Source organism: Suncus etruscus, chromosome 3 (genome assembly GCF_024139225.1).
Source record: "Suncus etruscus isolate mSunEtr1 chromosome 3, mSunEtr1.pri.cur, whole genome shotgun sequence".
NCBI lineage: Eukaryota > Metazoa > Chordata > Mammalia > Eulipotyphla > Soricidae > Suncus > Suncus etruscus.
This window is the reverse complement of record NC_064850.1, coordinates 106,847,901-106,868,506: the sequence shown is the minus strand read 5'-3', so window position 1 is coordinate 106,868,506 and position 20,606 is coordinate 106,847,901. Positions and strand designations below refer to the sequence as shown.

Below are 20,606 nucleotides of genomic sequence, written 5' to 3'. Positions count from 1 at the left end.
TATGTGAAAATACAATGTATACATATTTATAAACGTATTTCTTAAGAAAATAATGATGCTCCCATTAAAGAATATCTACTATGTGTAAAGCTCTGTAATATGCCAGTTTTATATGCTTGCTTTTTGGTCCACACTGCCAGTACCCAGGTGTTACTTCCAGCTCATTTTCGGAATGTCTCCTGATGGATCATGTAATGTCAGGAATTGAGACACATTCATTCAATCCATTGTGAGAAATATCTCCAGACTTGTCAAATGATATACTTAAACTACATTTAGCATTTTATCTTGAAGTTAGTCTTTTTAGGAGTTTAGAAAGTTTAGTAATATCTTAATAGTATGGTTAAAGTTTGAATTCCTATAAATTTTATATTTTTTATTTTTTTCATGGCATTTCCACATGGAATATGTTCATAATGTGTATAATTTAGAAAAACATAGCAAAACAATGTATTAAACTGTACTGTGCATGTGAAGCTTCATATTTAATCATTTCAGAAAACATTATAGAAGATATTTAGTTAAACAAGAAAAGTTTTCTGTAAACAAGGAAAGTAAAGATTCAGCTCATCAATTTCTGCCCATCTACATGGTTATCAGGTGAAAGATAACATCAGTATTGATTTTTTTTCTATTTTATTAGACATTCTAACAAATACTTAGCCACTGTTCATCATACATACAAAAGAACAAGTGATATAAGGACAGAGCTAAGAATGGAAAATTTTCCTGCTTCTGCAAGACTAGGGACTTGCGATAGTTCACATTATTCTGTTCCAAAAACAAACTTTGTTCTTTGCATTTCAGTCAATTAAAAAGAAAATTAGGTCTTTCCTGAACTCTGGAAGCTCTCCTCAGAGCCCTGGGAAGCGAACCCCAAAGAAACTACATTCGGGAGCTACCCAGCGAGCCAGTGAGTGAGTGAGAAATGGCTGCAGGTGGGGGTTTCCAGGCAGAGTGCTGACTGCTCTACCTGCAGAATCTCCACCGGGCTGTGCTTCTTCTGAGGAACTGAGCACCGGAAGGGAGCCCTGTCCTACCCTTCTCTGTCTTTCCTGAACTCTGGAAGGTCTCCTCAGAGCCCTAGGAAGCGAACCCCAAAGAAACTACATTCAGAAGCTACCCAGCGAGCCAGTGAGTGAGTGAGAAATGGCTGCAGGTGGGGGTTTCCAGGCAGAGTGCTGACTGCTCTACCTGCAGAATCTCCACCGGGCTGTGCTTCTTCTGAGGAACTGAGCACCGGAAGGGAGCCCTGTCCTACCCTTCTCTGTCTTTCCTGAACTCTGGAAGCTCTCCTCAGAGCCCTGGGAAGCGAACCCCAAAGAAACTACATTCGGGAGCTACCCAGCGAGCCAGTGAGTGAGTGAGAAATGGCTGCAGGTGGGGGTTTCCAGGCAGAGTGCTGACTGCTCTACCTGCAGAATCTCCACCGGGCTGTGCTTCTTCTGAGGAACTGAGCACCGGAAGGGAGCCCTGTCCTACCCTTCTCTGTCTTTCCTGAACTCTGGAAGCTCTCCTCAGAGCCCTGGGAAGCGAACCCCAAAGAAACTACATTCAGAAGCTACCCAGCGAGCCAGTGAGTGAGTGAGAAATGGCTGCAGGTGGGGGTTTCCAGGCAGAGTGCTGACTGCTCTACCTGCAGAATCTCCACCGGGCTGTGCTTCTTCTGAGGAACTGAGCACCGGAAGGGAGCCCTGTCCTACCCTTCTCTGTCTTTCCTGAACTCTGGAAGCTCTCCTCAGAGCCATGGGAAGATAACTCCAAAGAAACTACATTCGGGAAGAGATAACAATGCTATCTGGGCAAAAGCCGGCTCCCTGTGTGTGACACCAGGCGGGGAAAATCCGCGAAAGTACACCGGCCCAGTGGGGCTCAACTGTGAAAGACTGTGAGTGTGACCTGTCTATGTCTGTCTACTGTCCTCTTGCGTGAAACTCTTGCGAGTGGGGCAAAAAGAGGCTCAGAGGAGCACGGCCGCTCCGCTTTGCTACGCGGCCGTGCACTCTTTCTAAGAAAAGAACTCCATTGCAACAAGAAGGAAAAATCACACTAAGAACGGCGCTATATCACAGAAGCAAACATTTCTCTCTGGACTGTCTTCTCTGTTGCATGCTCGGGCCTAAGATTTGACCCAGTGTGAGGCTTCATCCACGGAGGACTCCCCTCCCTTAGAGGCAAGTCAGCCCATCCAGAAAGGGAGGAGCCAGAGGAGTGTGCTGCCTACATCATATAGACAATGAATACCACCACAACACGTAGAAAAACCCACAATACAAGTGTGACAATGGGGAAACAACGCAGGCCAGCATCAGACATAGAGAATGAAGATGACAATTCTGAGGACCAGATAATGACTGAACAACTAATCAACCTCTCAGATAAGGACTTTAGACTAGCAATATGGAAGGTGCTCAACAGACTCCAAGAAACCATGGATCGAGTTGAACAGAACACTAATAAGAACCAAGAAAATATGAAGGCAGAAATGACAAAACTCCAAACTGAAATAACATGTCAACTAACAGGACTGAAAAAGTCAGTAAACGAAGTGAATGACAAAATGGATAAGCTCTGGGACAGGGTATCAGAAGCTGAGAATAGACTTGGTGCTGTGGAAGATGAGATACATAACAATTCCATACAGCAGGAGAGATTGGACAAAAAACTTAAAGCATATGAGCAGACAATGGAAAAATTAGTCAAAGAATGGGAACAGACGAAAATAGAAGTCTATGATAAGATCAACAGAAACAACTTAAGAATCATTGGAGTCCCAGAGACCCAGGAAGAAAATTTCCAGGAAGAATCAATGGTCAAGAACATCATTAAAGAGAAACTTCCAGAGCTAAAGAATATATGTGATCAAATCCTGCATGCCCGAAGAGTACCAACCAAAAGAGACCCCAGAAAAACCACCCCAAGACACATCCTAGTCACAATGACAAATCCCACAGATAGAGACAGAATTCTGAAAACAGCAAGATCAAAAGGGGAAATCATGTTCAAGCAAGCTTCCCTGAGATTTACAGCAGACCTGTCACCAGAAACACTCAATGCCAGAAAGCAGTGGTGGGATATTGTGACAAGACTGAATGAAATGAATGCTTCACCCAGAATACTATACCCAGCAAAACTCACTTTCCGGTTTGATGGAAGAATACATGGTTTCACAGACAAAAAACAGCTCAGAAACTTCACAGACACAAAACCAGTCTTAAGAGAAAAACTGAAAGACCTAATCTAAGACAAGACTACCCAAAAGACACACCAAATTTTGAAATAAAGATGGCGTTAAATCCCAGGACAATTCTTTCTCTCAACGTCAATGAACTAAATGCACCAGTTAAGAGACACAGAGTGGCTAAATGGATCAAAAAACTCAATCCAACCTTCTGCTGCCTACAAGAAACGCACCTGAATAGTCAGAACAAACATAGACTCAAAATAAAAGGCTGGAGAAAAATTATCCAAGCAAACAACACCCATAAAAAAGCTGGAGTGGCCATACTAATATCAGATAATGCAAACTTTATACTCAGGAAGGTTGTAAGGGACAAAGATGGACATTTTATATTAATCAAGGGGTACGTAGAGCAGGAAGAATTCACTCTCCTAAACATATATGCACCGAATGAGGGGCCAGCAAAATATTTAATACAACTGTTGACAAATCTGAAAAATAATATCAACAACAACACAATAATTGTGGGGGACCTTAACACGGCTTTGTCAACACTGGACAGGTCAACCAGACTGAAACCCAACAAGAATATACTAGACCTGAGGAGAGAAATGGAAGAAAGAGGCCTAGTGGATATATATAGGACACTCCATCCCCAGAAACCTGGATACACATTCTTCTCCAATGTACATGGGACATTCTCCAGGATAGACTACATGCTGGCACATAAAACATACCTCCATAAGATCAAGAGGATAGAAATTTTGCAGACTACCTTCGCTGACCACAAGGCTCTGAAATTATTTGTGAATTCCAAAGGGACTCAGAAGAAACACTTCAACACCTGGAAGTTAAACAGCCTCATGCTCAATAACCAGTGGGTCCGAGATGAAATCAAGGAGGAAATCAAAAGGTTCCTGGAAACAAATGACAATAAAGACACAAACTCTCAGAACTTATGGGACACAGCAAAAGCAGTACTGAGAGGAAAATTTATAGCTTTGCAAGCACACATCAGGAAGGAAGAAGGAGCTTACCTGAGTAGCTTAATGACACAGCTAATAGAACTAGAAAATGCTCAACAAAAGGACCCAAGAATAGGAAGACAGAAGGAAATAACAAAGCTGAGAGCAGAAATCAACGAAGTGGAAACTCAAAAAACAATCCGAAAGATCAACGAAAGCAAAAGTTGGTTCTTTGAAAAAATAAACAAGATTGATAGACCACTGGCAAACCTAACAAAGAAAGAGAGAGAGAGAAACTTGATAACTCGTATCAGGAATGAAAAAGGAGAGATCACTACTGATATGACAGAGATTCAAAGGGTAATCAGAAACTACTTTGAAAAACTCTACGCCACTAAAAATGAGAACCTGGAAGAAATGGATAAATTCTTGGACTCTTATGTTGAAATGTTACATGGTAACTGCTACTATATGAAAATATTAGAAAGTATATTTAGCTCTAAATCTATGGGAGCCTTAAAATTTTCCACGGCTTCAGAGGCCAATAATTATTGCATCTTGGCTAAGATTTTATGTAGTCATTGTTCCCCAACAAATTAAATTATGTAAGTAATTTCCTGAGATATATAAAAAATGTTACTGACTCTAAATATCTTAACTGTATAATTAGATTAATGTTTGATATAACTATTTATATTTATTATATCATTATTAAAAGTTTGATTATGTTTCCCAGTCAAGATCCACTGGACAGTGGATCAAGTAATATCAACTGGTTGCTGGTTTCTACTTGAATCAAAATAATTACAGTGCATAATATTAGATCTGGATATCTTTTTTATTTTTTTATTTTATTTTTTGTTTTATTTTGGGGGGGGGTCACACCCAGCAGTGTTCAGCTCTGCACTCAGAAATCTCTCCTGGTAGCACTGGTGATCATATGAGATTCTGGGATTTGAACCACCATCCATCCTGATCTGCTGCGTGCAAGGCAAACGCTCTACCACTGTGCTATCTTTCCAGCCCCTGGATATCATTTTTATACAAATAAGCAACTTTTATTTATTTATAGAAATGGCAAGTTAATTTAGGTCAATGCTTCTAATTATTTTATTATCAACAACAAATATCATTCTTATTCATTTTTCATCTTTCCATTTACCTACAGAGTACAAGCATTATATATTTAATGTGTGTGATCATGTATTTTTCTTGCATATAAGTTCTGATGGAAAATAAACATTTAAAAACATTTGAGGGGCCAAAGTGGTGCTGTAATGGTAGGCATTTGCCTTGCACGTGGCTGACCTAGGTTCTATTCTCCCCACCCTCTGTGTCCCATATGGTCCCCCAAGCCGAGAGCGATTTCTCAGTGCACAGCCAGGCGTAACCCCTGAGTGTCACTGGGTGTGGCCCCAAAACAAACACAAACAAACAAAAAATAAGCCTTTGTTAATGAGATACTTTAAAATGTATTTATTGTAATATCCAATAAGTGTTTCACTTTGATTAAATTGCAGTTAATTTGAAAATTAAATAAATCAGAGGTTATGTTTATTAATGAACCTCTTTCTTTCCCACTGATTCAGAACTCCAACATACAATGTGCCATTTAGAATCAACTTTTCTCTTTACTTACAGCCATTCAGAAATGTGTACTGAGTGACTTTTTAGTAGAAATCAGTTGTGATTATTGAGTTCTCTCAAGACTAATACTAGTACTTTATGAAGAAACAATAAATAAACTCTAAACACTGCATATTAAAGAAGCAAAAGAATACATCACAAATTGTTGAGCAAGAAAGTCTTGTCATTACAGAATGGGATTCTCATGAAATGAACTAAAAACAGAAACCCTAATATCATGTTGAGGAAAACTGGAAAAAAAATAGCAAGTGTTAAAAAATGGAAGCATAGACCTCATAATATTTTGTTTGTTTGTTTGTTTTTGGGCCACACCTGGTGATGATATTCAGAGGTTATGTGCTCAGAAATCTCTCCTAACTTGGGGGACCATATGGGATGCTGGGGAATGGAACTAAGGTCTGTCCTGGGTCAGCCGTGTGCACGGCAAGCTCCCTTCCATGGCACTGCCACTCTAGCCCCAACCTCATAATATTCTTAAAAAATATGTATTCCTCTTTATCCTCAACCAAGGAGTTGTTATCATGTCTTTACATGACTTATATATTTAGTTACCCATGTTACTTGTTGTTGTAAGCTAAAAATTGAAGCTATATATTTTTTAATTTACTTTAAAGGTTTTAGGTGATCATAAACTAGTTTAAATGTGTGCTAAACTTAGAGCTGGATAAGCCATTTCCTAAATGCTTCCCTTTTGTTTTGAACTGATTCTGATTCTCCTTAGATTGGAAAGAGATTACAATATATTTTCCCCATGAATATTTCACACCTTATTTCCATGTTTCTTTGTCATAATGGTGACAATGAGTAAGGTGTTTAAGAAGTGCTTAAAAGTGTTTAAAAGTGATCCCATATTGGACTTTCATGGTATGAATATCCTTCTCTTGCTAAAACATCATAAAATCTCATGGGTGAAACCAAAGACATTAAAAGTTTCATTAACGTAGAGTGAACCTAACACAATTTGAAAACAAAATAATGTAATAGATTTTACAAATGAAAATAGGTGGTAGACAAAAGGGCAGTAATTGAGAAAGAAATACTTTAGCACAAAAAGATTAATGAGGATAATACTTTCTTCACCGTCAGAGAAGGGAAAAAAGTCTGCTTTTAGTCTGGAAGCTTATCTTTAATTTTCCTCTCTTGTTTTTCTCCAGGTGAACTTCCAATCATTAGAGAGCAGTTTACTCTCCTCTTTTTTCTAGGAAATCGAAGGCACAAAGACACAGGTGATATGCCAATCAAAACAGTATTGATTATATGTTCAAAAGAAGACAGAGAGAAATATAGCACAGTTTTAAAAAGAAAAAATCATTAAAAGTATTATACTTAAACAAAAATCAAAAGTATAGAAAGTTATAATTCAAAACCTGACAAATTCTCATTCTCCCCACTCACCGGTTCTTGTTGCAGACAAATGCTATATTAAAACTTTTCTAAACAAAGTCTGAAGTTATAGTACAGTAAGGAAGATGTTTGACTTGCATGCACTCAACCAGGTTTCATTCCCTGGCATCACATATAGTCCCTATAAGCCGCACCAGGAGTGTTTCCTGAGTGCAAAGCCAAGAGTAATCCCTTAATACTGCCAGTGTGGCCCCAAAATAAAACAAACAAAAAAAATGACTTTCCTAAATAGCTTCCTATAATATAGTTATAACAATGTATAACAGAGTACCCTATTTGGTGAAACTATTAAAAACTTGAGAGGGCACCAAATATAAAATTGTTCATGGGGTTCAAAAATTTTCCTCAGCCACAGGTCATATATTCCATTAGTAATACAACTGGATTAACTTCCTTTACTGAAAAACAAATCAGAGAGTGTAACAGAGAGATAGTTTTTTCATGTGCCATTTACCTAGCTAATATTTTATATTTCTTTCAAATCCTTATCTATCTTTTACATGTTTGTCTATGATATAGTGTTATTTTGATGGAAAAATTAATTAAAAATAAACAAAAGTTTAATATTTTAATAATTTATGGAATAGTGGCCAAGGAGATAGAACAGCAGGCAGGGCACTTGACTTGTAATCTGCCAGCTCAGGTTCAATCACCGACTATACATCTATGTTCTCTTAGCACAGAATCATGACTAAGCATTTGTAGTACTTTCAGTGTGATCCAGAAATTTAAGAAAATTTGTTGTAGAAATTAAATGTTCTGTTTTATGCCTTGTCATTCTCCCATTTATAGAAACTGGATGTTCAAAAGTTATTTGCTCTTTTGTTTGTCTGCAATATAACCATTTCTTCATCAATCATGCCTCAACATTAATCTCTAGCTATGTAATCTAGTAGAACTTTATTTATGGACTGATTATTTTGAGAGTCCATTGAGACTTTTTATTTATTCATAGGTATAATGAAGAAAAATCAGATCCTATAAAAAAAAATTCCAGAATTTTCCCTCTTGTTAACTTGTTGCCTTTTCATGGTCCATAATGCCATCTGAAGTTGTTAGTGCAAAGAAACCAAATGAGATGAGAGAGGTTTTTCTGACATTTTTCTAGATCTCTGAGATGCACATCAAATCTGGAGTTTATCACACCATATTTTTTCAATCTGCCTGGAGATTCAAAAATTTCCCAGCTCTGAGGTCATCAGTGGTTTCTAATTCCTGCCTGTAACTTTGCTCGATGCTTACTGTCAAGAACCTTGCAACATGGCCCGTTGAGCACCAGATGTTTGCCTCACTTTCAGCATTATTGATGCTCTTGACCAATGGACCAGGAAGTTCATGCCCACCAGGGTACAGAAATATAGTGGGAAGAGCAAGTAACATTTGGTTTTGACATTTTCTATGTTATATTAAAATTGCTCTCATATCAAACTATTCTTTCATTGAATTCCAATCAAATGTCTGAGTCACTTGAGACTAATGTCTTTAGAAGCTTACTTTCCTTTCTCACCTTTTTAATTCAGACCAGGGAGGGTGCCATAACCAACAGAAATGATAGCTTATTCCTGACTGTTCAGAGATCACTCCCAGCAGTGCTTCGAGGATCGTCATAGTGCTTAGGGACCTAGTGCCAGGCCAGCTGCATGCAAGGCAAATGTCTAGCTCCTTTAGCTTCTCTCCTACTCTGCCATCCTTGCTCTTGAACTAAGATTAGCCAACCCCCATGGGTTCCTCCTACTCATTTTACTGCTATGTTTGAACTATGCTTAACTGAAGTGCCTAGTAGACTGTTGTACATAAATTGTGCTCATATATATATTTTGGTGGTAGAAACAGTTTATTAACACAACAGGTCATCAACGGGAGCACAAAACATCGAGGCAGAAGAACATCTGGGACCTGACTCAGCGCAGCCGCCTGGCCTCTCGCTCGGATTCCAGCAGGGTCAGCACATCACCCTCTCGGACGGGGCCTTTCACGTTGCGGATGATGGAGCGGCTCGTGTCGTTCATGAATTCCACGCGCACCTGTGTGCACTGTCCCTGCGATCCGGTCCTGCCTAGCACCTTGGTGACCCGGGCTAACTTGATAGGCTGCTCGCGGCTGGTGTCCATGATGGCGGTGCAGCGCGGTGGCTGTCTTGGCAGAGAGGTGCTCATATTTTTAAGAATTTTTGAGGCTCAATGACTTAGAGTACTATTAATAAGAGGTTTATGTATATAAATGTTTTAAACCACAATGTTCATAATATCATCTCCTTTAAGCAACCCTTTCTGTTTCCCCACTATGGTAAGCTCAGTTCTGTAGAACAATTCTCACTATCTGGGTATGTCTTATCCATTAATTATTTTCCTATTATGTTTCTTTATTTCCCATATTTAACTTAGGCCATTTTGTATTCATGTCTCTTGTTCTAACTTTACTTAATATGAGTATCTCTAGATCCATAAAGTGGAAAATTGAAGGTTTTGTTCTTTTATAGTCTAGTAGTATTCCACTTGGACATTTGGATTGTTTCCAGATTTTGAGTATTATGATTAGTGCTGCTATGGACATAACAGGGGTCTCAAACTCACGGCCCTAATACAACATTTTGTGGCCCGCGGCCGGCCTTCAAATATCGCAGTATTCGCGATTATTCGCTTACCGAATAATCACAATAAAAATCGCATTAGTAAGAAAAAAAATCGCATTAAACATTTGCATATCCCGAGCAGTTCCGTTAGGGATATGCAAATGTTTAATGCGATTTTTTGTGAGTTTGATATTCGGTAAGCGAAATCCCTTATGCGGCCCTGCCTCACCCCGACTTGGCCTCCTGCGGCCCCCAGGTAAATTGAGTTTGAGACCCCTGACATAAAAGTATAAATGCTTTTCCAAATAGAAGGGTTGGGCCTTTGCAATCAATGTCAAGAAGTGGATTGCTGGACCATATGAATTCAAAACTGTTAATTTTGTACTTGGTCTTCTCCAATATTTCCATTACCTGCAAGAAGGAGAAACAAAAAACAAATTTACATGTTAAAAACTCCCTGGAATCAAGAGATTCCACAGTGTAGCTTATGCATTCCCCCAGAAGCAAAAACAGGACACAATTACATCTTGGCGGAAAGCTTTGTAATGGACAATACCGGTTTCAACCTATCCATTCCAAACTATGTTATTGCACATTTTACCTGGTTCCCTCAACTAGTGTGTTAAGGTTAATATTATTAGTTTCTAGTTTATCAAAAGTTGTTGAGGACCTAAACCACAAAGGAAATGCTATCTTCAAGACAATAATAAAATAACCATTAGGGCATATTCCTTTTAAGGCTTGTCTCCTGAAACACACACACACACACACACACACACACACACACACACACACACACACACACACACACACACACACACACGTTTTGCAACTCATCAGGGCATCCTCCCTTTTTTAAGAGGTCACGACCACTTCTGGTGGAACCCCAGCAGTTCCATTCACCCTGGCCCAGAATTCAGGCCCTGAGCACGGCCGGGGTTTCTCATCGTCATTGTTAGGGCCTCAAATGAAAGCCTTGTCACGGGGCGGGGGCGGGAAGGCTCTGGAGCGCAGCGGCACTACGAGCATCTGAATTCCCTCCTCTGTCGCCCGTTGGCTGGAAACTGCGAGGCAGCGGCCGCCCCCCTGCGGCTCGACTCGGCATTGGCTGCCAAGAGGTGGCAATCAGGGCGGGTCCAGCTGCTGTGTTCCTGCCAGCTCTCAGCTGCAGCCGCGGTCCTGTTGCGCTGTCGCCGCTGCAGCCGCCGCCTGGGTCCCTTCCACCGCGCCTTTGCCTGGCGGCTGCCTGCCTCCCCGGCTCCGGTGGCAGACACCATGGTAAGTGCATTCCATGGGCTTCTAGAAGCCTCCCGCCCGGCCGGGCCTGGCCAACCCCCGGGAACCAGCTTACCCCAGGGAACCCGCAGCGCCATCGGAACTTGGCGCGGGGCCCGGGGAGAGCCCCGCGGGCGGCGGAGAACCTAGTTCCGTGCTGGGTTGCGGGAGCCAGTGGTGGGGACGCTGGAGAGTCGCGGGGCCAGCAGGCAAAAAAAAGCCTTTGCTTCCTGCGTGGCTTCCAGAGTCCGGGCAAGGGGGACGTGTGACCAAGACGCTAGGGATCCCAGGCTCAGGCCGTCTGGACTGGTGTGTGTGTGTGTGTGTGTGTGTGTGTGTGTGTGTGTGTGTGTGTGTGTGTGTGTGTGTGTGTGTTTTGGGGGGGGGCTGAGACTCGGGGTTCGCCCGGTTTTCCTCCGGACTCTTCCTGCCTTGGAATGTGACAGGTGAACCTGGGTGTGGAGAGGCGGATCGAGTCCCAATGGTGCCCCCTTTTTCAGCACCCATGCAGCGGAGCAGGGTGCAAGGTGGAACCAGCTGGGTTGGTAGCTCTGATACAGCAGCTCTGGGGGAGCCCCTTCCTGCCTACAGCTGGATCCCTGACACCCCGTTTTCCCTGTCCCCCGCAGTACGGCTTTGTGAATCACGCGCTGGAGCTGCTGGTGATCCGCAATTATGGGCCGGAGGTGTGGGAAGACGTCAAGTAAGTGGCCGGGCCCTCTCGCTCGGCCCGGGCTGGCGCGGCGCACTCACGGTGGTGGTGGCGGCTGCGGGGTTCCCCGGCGACTCGGGCGCTGTCCCCGCGCCTCGCTTCGCCTTTGGCTTCCTGGCCAGGTCACGGGAGCGCGTCCTGGGAGCTGCCTCGGCGCGCCGCTCCCGGCTGCAGCTGCGCTCCCACGCTCCAAACCGAGACCCGGAGAGGGAGAGGAGGGTGTCCGGGCGGGCCTGGGAAGGCCAGAGCTGGGGAAGGAACCCCTGGGGGCCGCCGAGACCTCCCGACCTGGCCTGAGCGTGGGAATTATGCTGCCAAAGCCTTGGACCGCTCCCAGGCTCTGCAAGCCAGGCGGCTCCCACGCGCTGGGAAGGACCCACAGTGGCCTCAAGACGATCATGTTCCCAGAGGCCCTAGAACTGACAGCACACGGAAGATCTTGGGGGCTACTCTGTTATTTTTCACACCTTGCAGATATAGACAACAGCCGTTTTTTTTTTTCTGACACAAAAAAACTCTTACCACCGTGTCTTAAGGGATTGTGCATCAAGTGAGTTTCGTTTTGAAATAAAGTGAAATTTCTCTTTCATTTTTTTCCTCTTCTCCATCCCATGTTAGTGTTTTTTTTTTTTTTTTTTTTTTTTTTGGATTCTTGTGGAGGGGTCACCAGAGGGACAAGCTAGTTTCAGCCTTCTAGTTGTGGGCTAGAAGAGTTGAGGCCAGACTTCAGGATGTCAAAGGAAGTACCACAGCAGACTGAGTTTAGATCTGTTGGAATGATAGGATATCACTGCGGACCTTTCAATCTAACAATATTCTCTGTTTTCCTCCCGCTCAATTTGAGGAAATTTGCATTTCACTTGTTAATCGATACCAACCTTAACCAATGGGCAACACCAAAATCATGTTTCCGCATTTTCATATTGGAACAACAATCTGTCAGCCAAGGGAAATTTCTTAGGTGGATAAAAGGAGAGTGCATTGTGATCTTTAACTGATTTTATTTTGTTATACCAAATAAGTGATGTTCCCATGCTGTTTTCCCTTAATAAACGCAATTATGAGCAGCCAGTCTTATTTGGCCATACTATGAAATTACATGCTAGTCATTTCTTTAGATCTATATTTTTCAGTGAGAGTAATCAGGGTCAAGCTTAGAGCACTGCAGTGCAACTTCTTTCTTTCCTCCTGGCTTCATGTTAGTGTGCATTCTTTCATGTTCCATTAACAGTTGATTACCAAGGGGCATATCATCTTCTTATAAAAGAAAGTAGAGAGTTGGCAATGATGTGGTTCAATTAAATGTGAATTCGGGCACTAAGAACTAATTCGGGATTGAGTACATTTTTTCACCTTGTGAAAACAGACATTTATAAAAAATTTTAAACTATTTTTGGTAGATATTTGTAAAGAAAGTGCACACAGCAAGATTTAATACAATTACCTGATTGTTATTTCTAAGTCTCTATCTTTGGCAATTTTGGAATAGCAGACTAACCCCCACATAGTACTTTCTCATTTATAAGAAAGAAATCCCCAATGATCTGGTTAATGTGCTGTGACAATATCTTTAGCATTTTGAGATCAAGTAAAAGATAGCTATCATTGTTAAACAGGCATATTTTTAATCAGATTTAGAGCATGCATCCTACCTATATCAATTTAAATCACTTATTATGCATAGATTAAAATTCTATTTCATCAACAAATAACTTAGAATAATCTCTAAAATCATCAAGCTACTTGTTTACATGGTCCATTTTTCACAAAGTAAAAACATTTTATACTTTAAAGAGGAATATTTTAAAGTGTCCCTCTGATATGATAACTTTGCAAAATCATTTTAAGAATATTATTGCATTACATCACAAACATGTTTGTAATCATGGTGCTTAAAAAAGATATTATAATAACAAAGAAAGACATCTTAGCCTCCGAAAAAGAATATTACTGCATTCTACTTTTAAAACAATGTGCAAATTTAAACTATAAAATATATTTAAGTAGATTTAAGTAGTATCTTAAGCTGCTTAAGTGCTGAAGTTTTAATTATTTTATTTTTATGATAAAATAAAATAAAGATGTGGATCTCCTTCTTATAAAATTGATTCAGAGATGCTATGCCTCTACAAGGAATTAAAATAATTTAAGGTAGTATTTGTAATCCACATGTTAATTTTAATTCTCTTTAACGTTTTTTTGTTTGTGTGTTAATTTAAGCATCCCTTTTGGTAGAGACATCTTTTTTTTATTCCAGTTTAGCATCTGGACTAGGAAATATGATTTAGCTTCCTCCATTGGGAGATACATTACCTCTTTGGCTCCCAAACAATACCCCAGAGAGATTACTGCTTGCTCCCTGGAAGAGCGTTCTTTTAGTTCAGAATGAGCAATTCCTACTGTCTTGGGACAGGTGAGATGTTGAGAATTTACTTTTTAAATGCTCCTTGAGAAACTCCAATCCCTCTTTCAGCTATCTACCTCTTATAGCACTGAGACTGTGAATGGCAATAGCTCAAGAGTTTAGTACTAAGTTTTTAGAAAAAAATAAGTATATGAAAATAATATCATTGAGTAAATACCTACTCAAAACTAAGACACATAAAATTTTATATAATGCTTTAGTGAGCTAGTCTGAAATGACCATTTGTCCTTTACAAGAATGAATGTCAAACATTTAATGTCAAATAAAATCATAAGTAATAAGTTCCAGACCAAAAACTTCTACATAAGATAAGGAAGAGTGTTTTATTGTAAACTCTCTATTCTCTTTTCTGCTTACCAATAATTTAATCTGTCACAAGAAGTTCAAAGCTCCACTAGAGGACCAAAATCATAATATTTTAAGCCAGAAGTCAATATTGATGACATAGTGTAAGTTCATCTTTGCTAAAATAGAGCTATTCAAAACCGTGAAAACTGGGTAGGTTAGTTCAGTACTGCTACACCAGATTTGATTCCCCAGCTCTGTGTATGGTCCCCCCCACCCTATACTCCCAAGTGTGATCCTTAGCACAGAACCAAGAGTAATATAAATCCTAAACACCACCACTTGTGATGCAAACCTTCCCCCAAGAATGAAGACCATTCTTTTTCCAAAAACCAGACAAAATCAGGTAGTTAACTTGATATGACCCACAGAATGTGGTTATATCCCAATGAATTAAATTAGTAAGTACTGGTAAAAACAAAAACAAAACAATCTTGAAATCTACTTTATATCATATGTTCTTGATTTCCTTCCAATTTTCATGAAGCCAAGGCTGCTAAGGTTGTGCAAGTCAAGCATCATTTAAGAAAATAATGAAACCAATATTTTCATATTAGCAAAATGCATCAATACCTAATTAAATCATCCCTGTTAGCCTCCCATTAATCTTGGTTACATTTATCATTGCATCAGATCACTAGGCTAATGAACCAGAGTGTAGTCAATAAAGCAAGACATTTTGCCTTGCACATAACTGACCTGCATTAAAGCCTTTGTACCCGCTATTGTCTCCTGAGCACAATCAGGATTGATCACAAAGTACAGCGCCATTAGTATTAAACCTTGAGCACAGCTCTATGTGGTCAAAATCAAAACAAAACAGGACAACAAGCTAAATAAATTATAGTTTGATTTTAAATTTTTTAACTTCAAGAAGCATAAAGATAAAACATATCTAAGATGTCTAAAAGTATCTTAACATGCTTACAAAAATACACTTTGCTTTAAACTTAGTATTTTTCCTATTGTAAAGTGGGCCAAGAGGTTAAATCTATTCTTTACTGGTTTAGGAGAGCTGAGTGGTCTCTTCCAGAGCATGAAGGAATTGTGAGGTGTCAGGAATCAATCAAGCCCATCTCCTCTGCCCGTAAATAGTTCTGAAACACCAACGTGCTAACCAGTGTATTTGAAAGTGTTTACACTCAATAGCTAGTTGCATTTGCACTCTAACTTCAGGTACTAGTGAACTTGCCTGCCTCTTTATACCTACCTCTATCTTTTAGACTAACTGAAAGATTTGGTTCTAGGGTAAATCTTTCTACATGAATCAGATACTATCTTTACATTATCTAGTTTACTTGGTTTTATCCAGAATCTGGACTCTGCCTGTCTTCTTTGATCTAAATATCTGTCAGAAATTGAGCTAGGAATGTTTTTTTGTCTTTTATTATGTAAGTTTTGAAAATATGATGTTAGAAACAATTTTACAATGAACACCAGAGGAAAAGTAAAAAAAAACTGCATTACTTTCAGATATGGAAACCTAGTTATAGCAAATATTAACACCGTTACTGCATGCAAGGAATATTGTCATCTCTACTCTCTCACCAAAATAACAGTCCTGAGCAAATGTTTCTTTTCAGTGTGTTGGAAAGCCAAAATTAGGGTTGTTTAGGACAGGCACTAATGGAACACAGGAAAAGAAATGGATGTTTGAGCAAAATCTGTAGATTTGGCTCAGTTGAGAGAGTAAATCTCACAAGCTTGCATACTTGCAGCTTCTCTACACACTAATCACTTGCCTCTTATTAAAGAAGAAACTGAGCAAAATGACCCAGCTTCTTATACTGAAAATACGGAGGATTAAGCAATAGCATGGTGGCTAGGTTGTTTGCCTTGCATGTAGCCAGCCAAGGTTCAGTCCCCAGCATCCCATATGATGCCCCAAATCTGCTAAGACTGATTTCTGAGTGCTCAGAAATTAGATTAACTAAGATTAAGCCCTGAGTGCTTCTGGGTGTGCTCCAAAACACCAAAAAGAACAAATAAGTTGAGGTTACAAAGATTTCAGTATTCTCAAGTGTTCATTCTGCCACTTCACAGTTTGGTTCTATTGTTTATTCTAATCTTTCTGACATCCATTCTAGCTCTATTGCCTTGTTGTTTTATTATTTTTCCATGTCCAGTTACCAAGTCACACAAACATGGACAGCGTCCAGTGTACATGCTTCCCTGGCTATCAGCATTCAAGACTCATGGACCAACTCATGTAAAAATGTAGACTTGTATCTGTTTGTGTATAATACTTCTCCCTTTCCATTTTCTTCATCAACTCATGCCCTCCCATGAGTATAACTAATCTTCATCTTGGGGATAACAAAACGGAGATCATTTCTTTTTCTGTTTTGTCTTGGGTCACAATCTACAGAGCTTACTTTCAACTCTGCTCAGGGAACTCTCCTGGCTATGCTTGGGAAACCATAGATAGTGCCAGGGATCAAACTGGTGTCTCCAGTCTTAACATCTGTACACTGTTACTTAAAAGGGTATTTCTTTCACCTTCAAAACTATATATTTCCTTCCTAGTATATGCAAGAGTGTATAATTGTGTACTTGTATTATTTGCATTAGTATCTATTTTGTCTTACCAGATTCTAAAATCTGGCTATTGCCCAAGAGAAAACATGCCTTGGAGAAGTGTATTCTGCTTTTTTCCTAGACAGATTGATAATAGATGTAAATGTATAGTTATATAAAAATATACTTCTATAAAGGTATCCAGAAATTCATATATAGATGTGTTCTATTTATACTTAATATATAAAGTAGATAATAGATATGCATTATCTTTTTTAATTTCCAAAGAGTAAGACACACTTTTATTCAACTATAATTTTTAGCAACCAGAAATTATTATCCTTTATTGATGAGATCATCAGTTACTTATTAAATAAATAAAATATTCCTTGGGGCCGGAGAGATAGCATGGAGGTAAGGCATTTGCCTGCATGCAGAAGGATGGTGGTTTGAATCCCGGCATCCCATATGGTCCCCTGAGCCTGCCAGGAGCCATCTCTGAGCTTAGAGTCAGGAGTAACCCCTGAGTGCTGCCAGGTGTGACCCAAAAACTAAAAAATAAAATAAAATAAAATATTCCAAGTGAATATATTTTACATAAGGAAAGGCAAAGGGACATAGCAATAGAGTAAAGCATTTTTTTTTGAGAAAATCTCAAAGTCCTTGTATATAATCACCCTTCAAACATGATTATATTAACAAGATTCAGAACACAACTGCTTTGTGGCCAGTTTCAAGGTCAATTATTTGATCACATTCAGGGCAAGTGTGACTACGTTAGCAAGTGTCTAAAGCAGCAGTGTATGTGGTGTTGTATAATGTTGGTTTCTTAGACTGCAGACAAATCCTCTTAAATCCTGCTGAAATTAGTTGTAAAATAGCATATGAGAATACTGACTGTATTATTCCATTTTGAGTTTAATTTTATTGTTACATTTATAGTCATTTTATTGGACACTTCAGGTTTTTACAGTCACATTCTGTATGCTTTATCTCACCTACTTCTCATATCATCTAACCCCAAAAGTAGATTTTATCATTTTTATTTTATCAATAAGAGAATTGAGGCTGTCAGATACTAAAGTCTTGTCTCATTCCAACAGCTATTAATGATCAAAGAAGGGATTTGGATGTAATTGACTCCTAAATAATAATGCTATGTACTTTTCCCAGGGAACTGATCTCTGACTTTCCTTTCTAGAAGTTTAAATTAGGCAAGGTAACACATATGTGTGTATGAACATATGAGCTATTAGTTCTTATTTATGTTTTGTTTACCTAGATATTTTAAGCATTGTCTAGGTCAGTGGTTGGCAACCTGCGGCTTGCGAGCCACATGTGACTCTTTGCACCTTTAATTTGGCTCTTCTGTGTGCCCAGCGACCGCTCCAGGAGTCAGGACTCTGCTCCTGCCCTCTGTCAGAGTGTGCCCTGTGTGGCTTTCAAAATAAATTTCAATCGTGGTTTTGGCGAGATTTGGCTCAGTTGAAAAAAAAGGTTGCCGATCACTGGTCTAGGTGATATTGACTGTCATGTTTTGTTAAAGTTGTTTTAGTCATTAGCCCATGGATCTACTGAAATATCAGAGCCTTTGAATTTTTGAGTATTGCTTTTGAGTAATTTGTATATATATAGAAGAGATGAGATTTGGGAACTCAGAAGGTAAGTATAAAACCAAGAATTGTTGGTGGGATCAGACTGATGGCACCAGTGGTAAGGCATCTACCTTGCCCATGCTAGACTATGACGACTGGGGTTTGATCCCCCGGTGTTCCATATGGTCTCCCAAACCATGAGCAATTTCTGAGCGCATGGCTAGGAGTAACCCCTGAGCGTCACTCAGTATGGCCCCAAAACCGAAAAAAAAAGAAAAAAAAAGAATTACTGGTTCTTGGAAGAGGGAGGTGGATACATTAGTGATTGGTGGGGTGTTGGAATTATGTACATGAGAAACTGTTATTAATAGCATGTTAAACCACATAATAATACAAATTTGAAAATGATATTTTAGAGTCCACCCCTGCTGTGATCAGAGTTTATTCCTAGCTCTGTGGTCAGGCATAATATAACATAAAATGACCTGTAGGTGCTTAATAGATAATATGTGGTATTTGAGGTTGAACCCAGGTTGGTCACATGCAAAGCATATGCCTAAGCCCTTTACTCTCACTGCTGCCCTTAAAATAAATTTCAAGTGATAGCACAATGGTAAGGTGTTTATCTTGCAAGTGGCCGACCAGGGATGAAAGCTTGTTTGACCCACAGCATTCCATCTGTTCCTCTGAGCTTGGCAGGAGCCAATTCTGAGTGCAGACCCAGGAGTAACCCCCTGAGTGCTGCAGTTGGGTGTGGCCCCAAAACCCAAAATAAAACAAAACAAATTTCAAAAAGTGTTTCAAAGTTAAAACAAGCAATTAGGAAACATACATCCAGAGGTCTAAGGTATTTAATTTGATGAAGACACTGGAATAGTTTATTTGGAGTGTTTTTTTTGGATTTCTTCAGAAATCTGAAAGTGACTAGAGATAATCTCTTAAAATCTTGAAAAGAGCCAGAATAAGTGTAAAATTTTACCACAAGCAGTGTAATTTTTCTTTAAATTCAGGACTTTGACAAGTACATTAACAGTACTTTGATGAGTAGACACATTAACTTAAAAGGAATGGTCTTGTCAACCAAAAAAGGATCATAGAAAGACCCTGTCACTGTACTGTAAAGGACAGTCTTTACTTCACCAACTCCATTAAACTGGAATCTTCATGGGTTCAGACATACGGAGACTCATTTGTTTGGAATATTGAAAAGTGTCACAACTCAGCCATAAAGTGCACACACCCCTTCACAAGTACAACTTTCTCGCCACCAATGTCCCCCATTTCCTTCTCCCCCATATCTGCCTGATTTTTAGATAGGAATTGTATTTCTCCTCATGGCTGAAACCCAATTATGAACATGTCTGTAACCATGCTGCTTAAATAAATAATTTTCATCAAAAATGGTGGGAAAATGTCATAACTCTAAGTGCTTCACAACTCAGAGACTATCCATATAAAATTTTAGCCATTTAGCTCTGCTTTACATAAGGAGTTTTAACAATAGAGGATATGACTCAACAATTAGGATGTTCTAACAACTCTTTAAAATGGGCCATCCTTGGGACCAGAGACAATATAGCAGGTAAAGCGCTTTTTATATGTGGCAGATTCAGGTTCAATCCCTGGCCCTAAAAATGATCCCAAAAGCCCCACCAGGAGTGATCATTCAGCATAGGATGAGAATTAGCCCTGAGCACAGTAGGTGTGGCCTCCAAGCAAAGACACCTGCAAAAATTGTTTCTAAACTAGGGCTTATAATTAAGATGATGGCAAGTTCATATCTTTTAATACAACACATGCTCTGATTTTGTCCTTGGGTTAATGGATGATTTCATGTCTAACTTTCTTTGCTGAGACCAGATACCATCTGGAGATCCCACTTTTAGGGTGCCCATGTTCAACCATATCTTATTTCAACTTCCATCAGGAACTTACCCAGAAAACTGCAATTCTGGTATGCTAAGCTTG

The 20,606-nt window shown here is 39.7% G+C and overlaps 2 protein-coding genes across 2 annotated transcripts in view; one reads left to right on the top strand and one right to left on the bottom strand.

The window, feature by feature from the left end:
• Positions 1 to 9,012: 9,012 nt before the first annotated feature.
• LOC126003439 (40S ribosomal protein S28-like) lies at positions 9,013 to 9,324 on the bottom strand. Its single transcript, XM_049769634.1, has one exon. It carries the CDS (start codon positions 9,306 to 9,308, stop codon positions 9,099 to 9,101), a length of 210 nt encoding a protein of 69 aa, XP_049625591.1. The 5' UTR covers positions 9,309 to 9,324; the 3' UTR covers positions 9,013 to 9,098.
• A 1,564-nt stretch (positions 9,325 to 10,888) lies between these two features.
• Positions 10,889 to 20,606, top strand: part of GUCY1B1 (guanylate cyclase 1 soluble subunit beta 1) — a 50,403-nt gene continuing 40,685 nt past the window's right edge. Inside the window, exons 1-2 of the mRNA XM_049769616.1 lie at positions 10,889 to 11,047; positions 11,674 to 11,747. Coding sequence (XP_049625573.1) covers positions 11,045 to 11,047; positions 11,674 to 11,747 — 77 coding nt within the window. The 5' untranslated portion in view covers positions 10,889 to 11,044. The remainder of the gene's footprint in view (positions 11,048 to 11,673; positions 11,748 to 20,606) is intronic.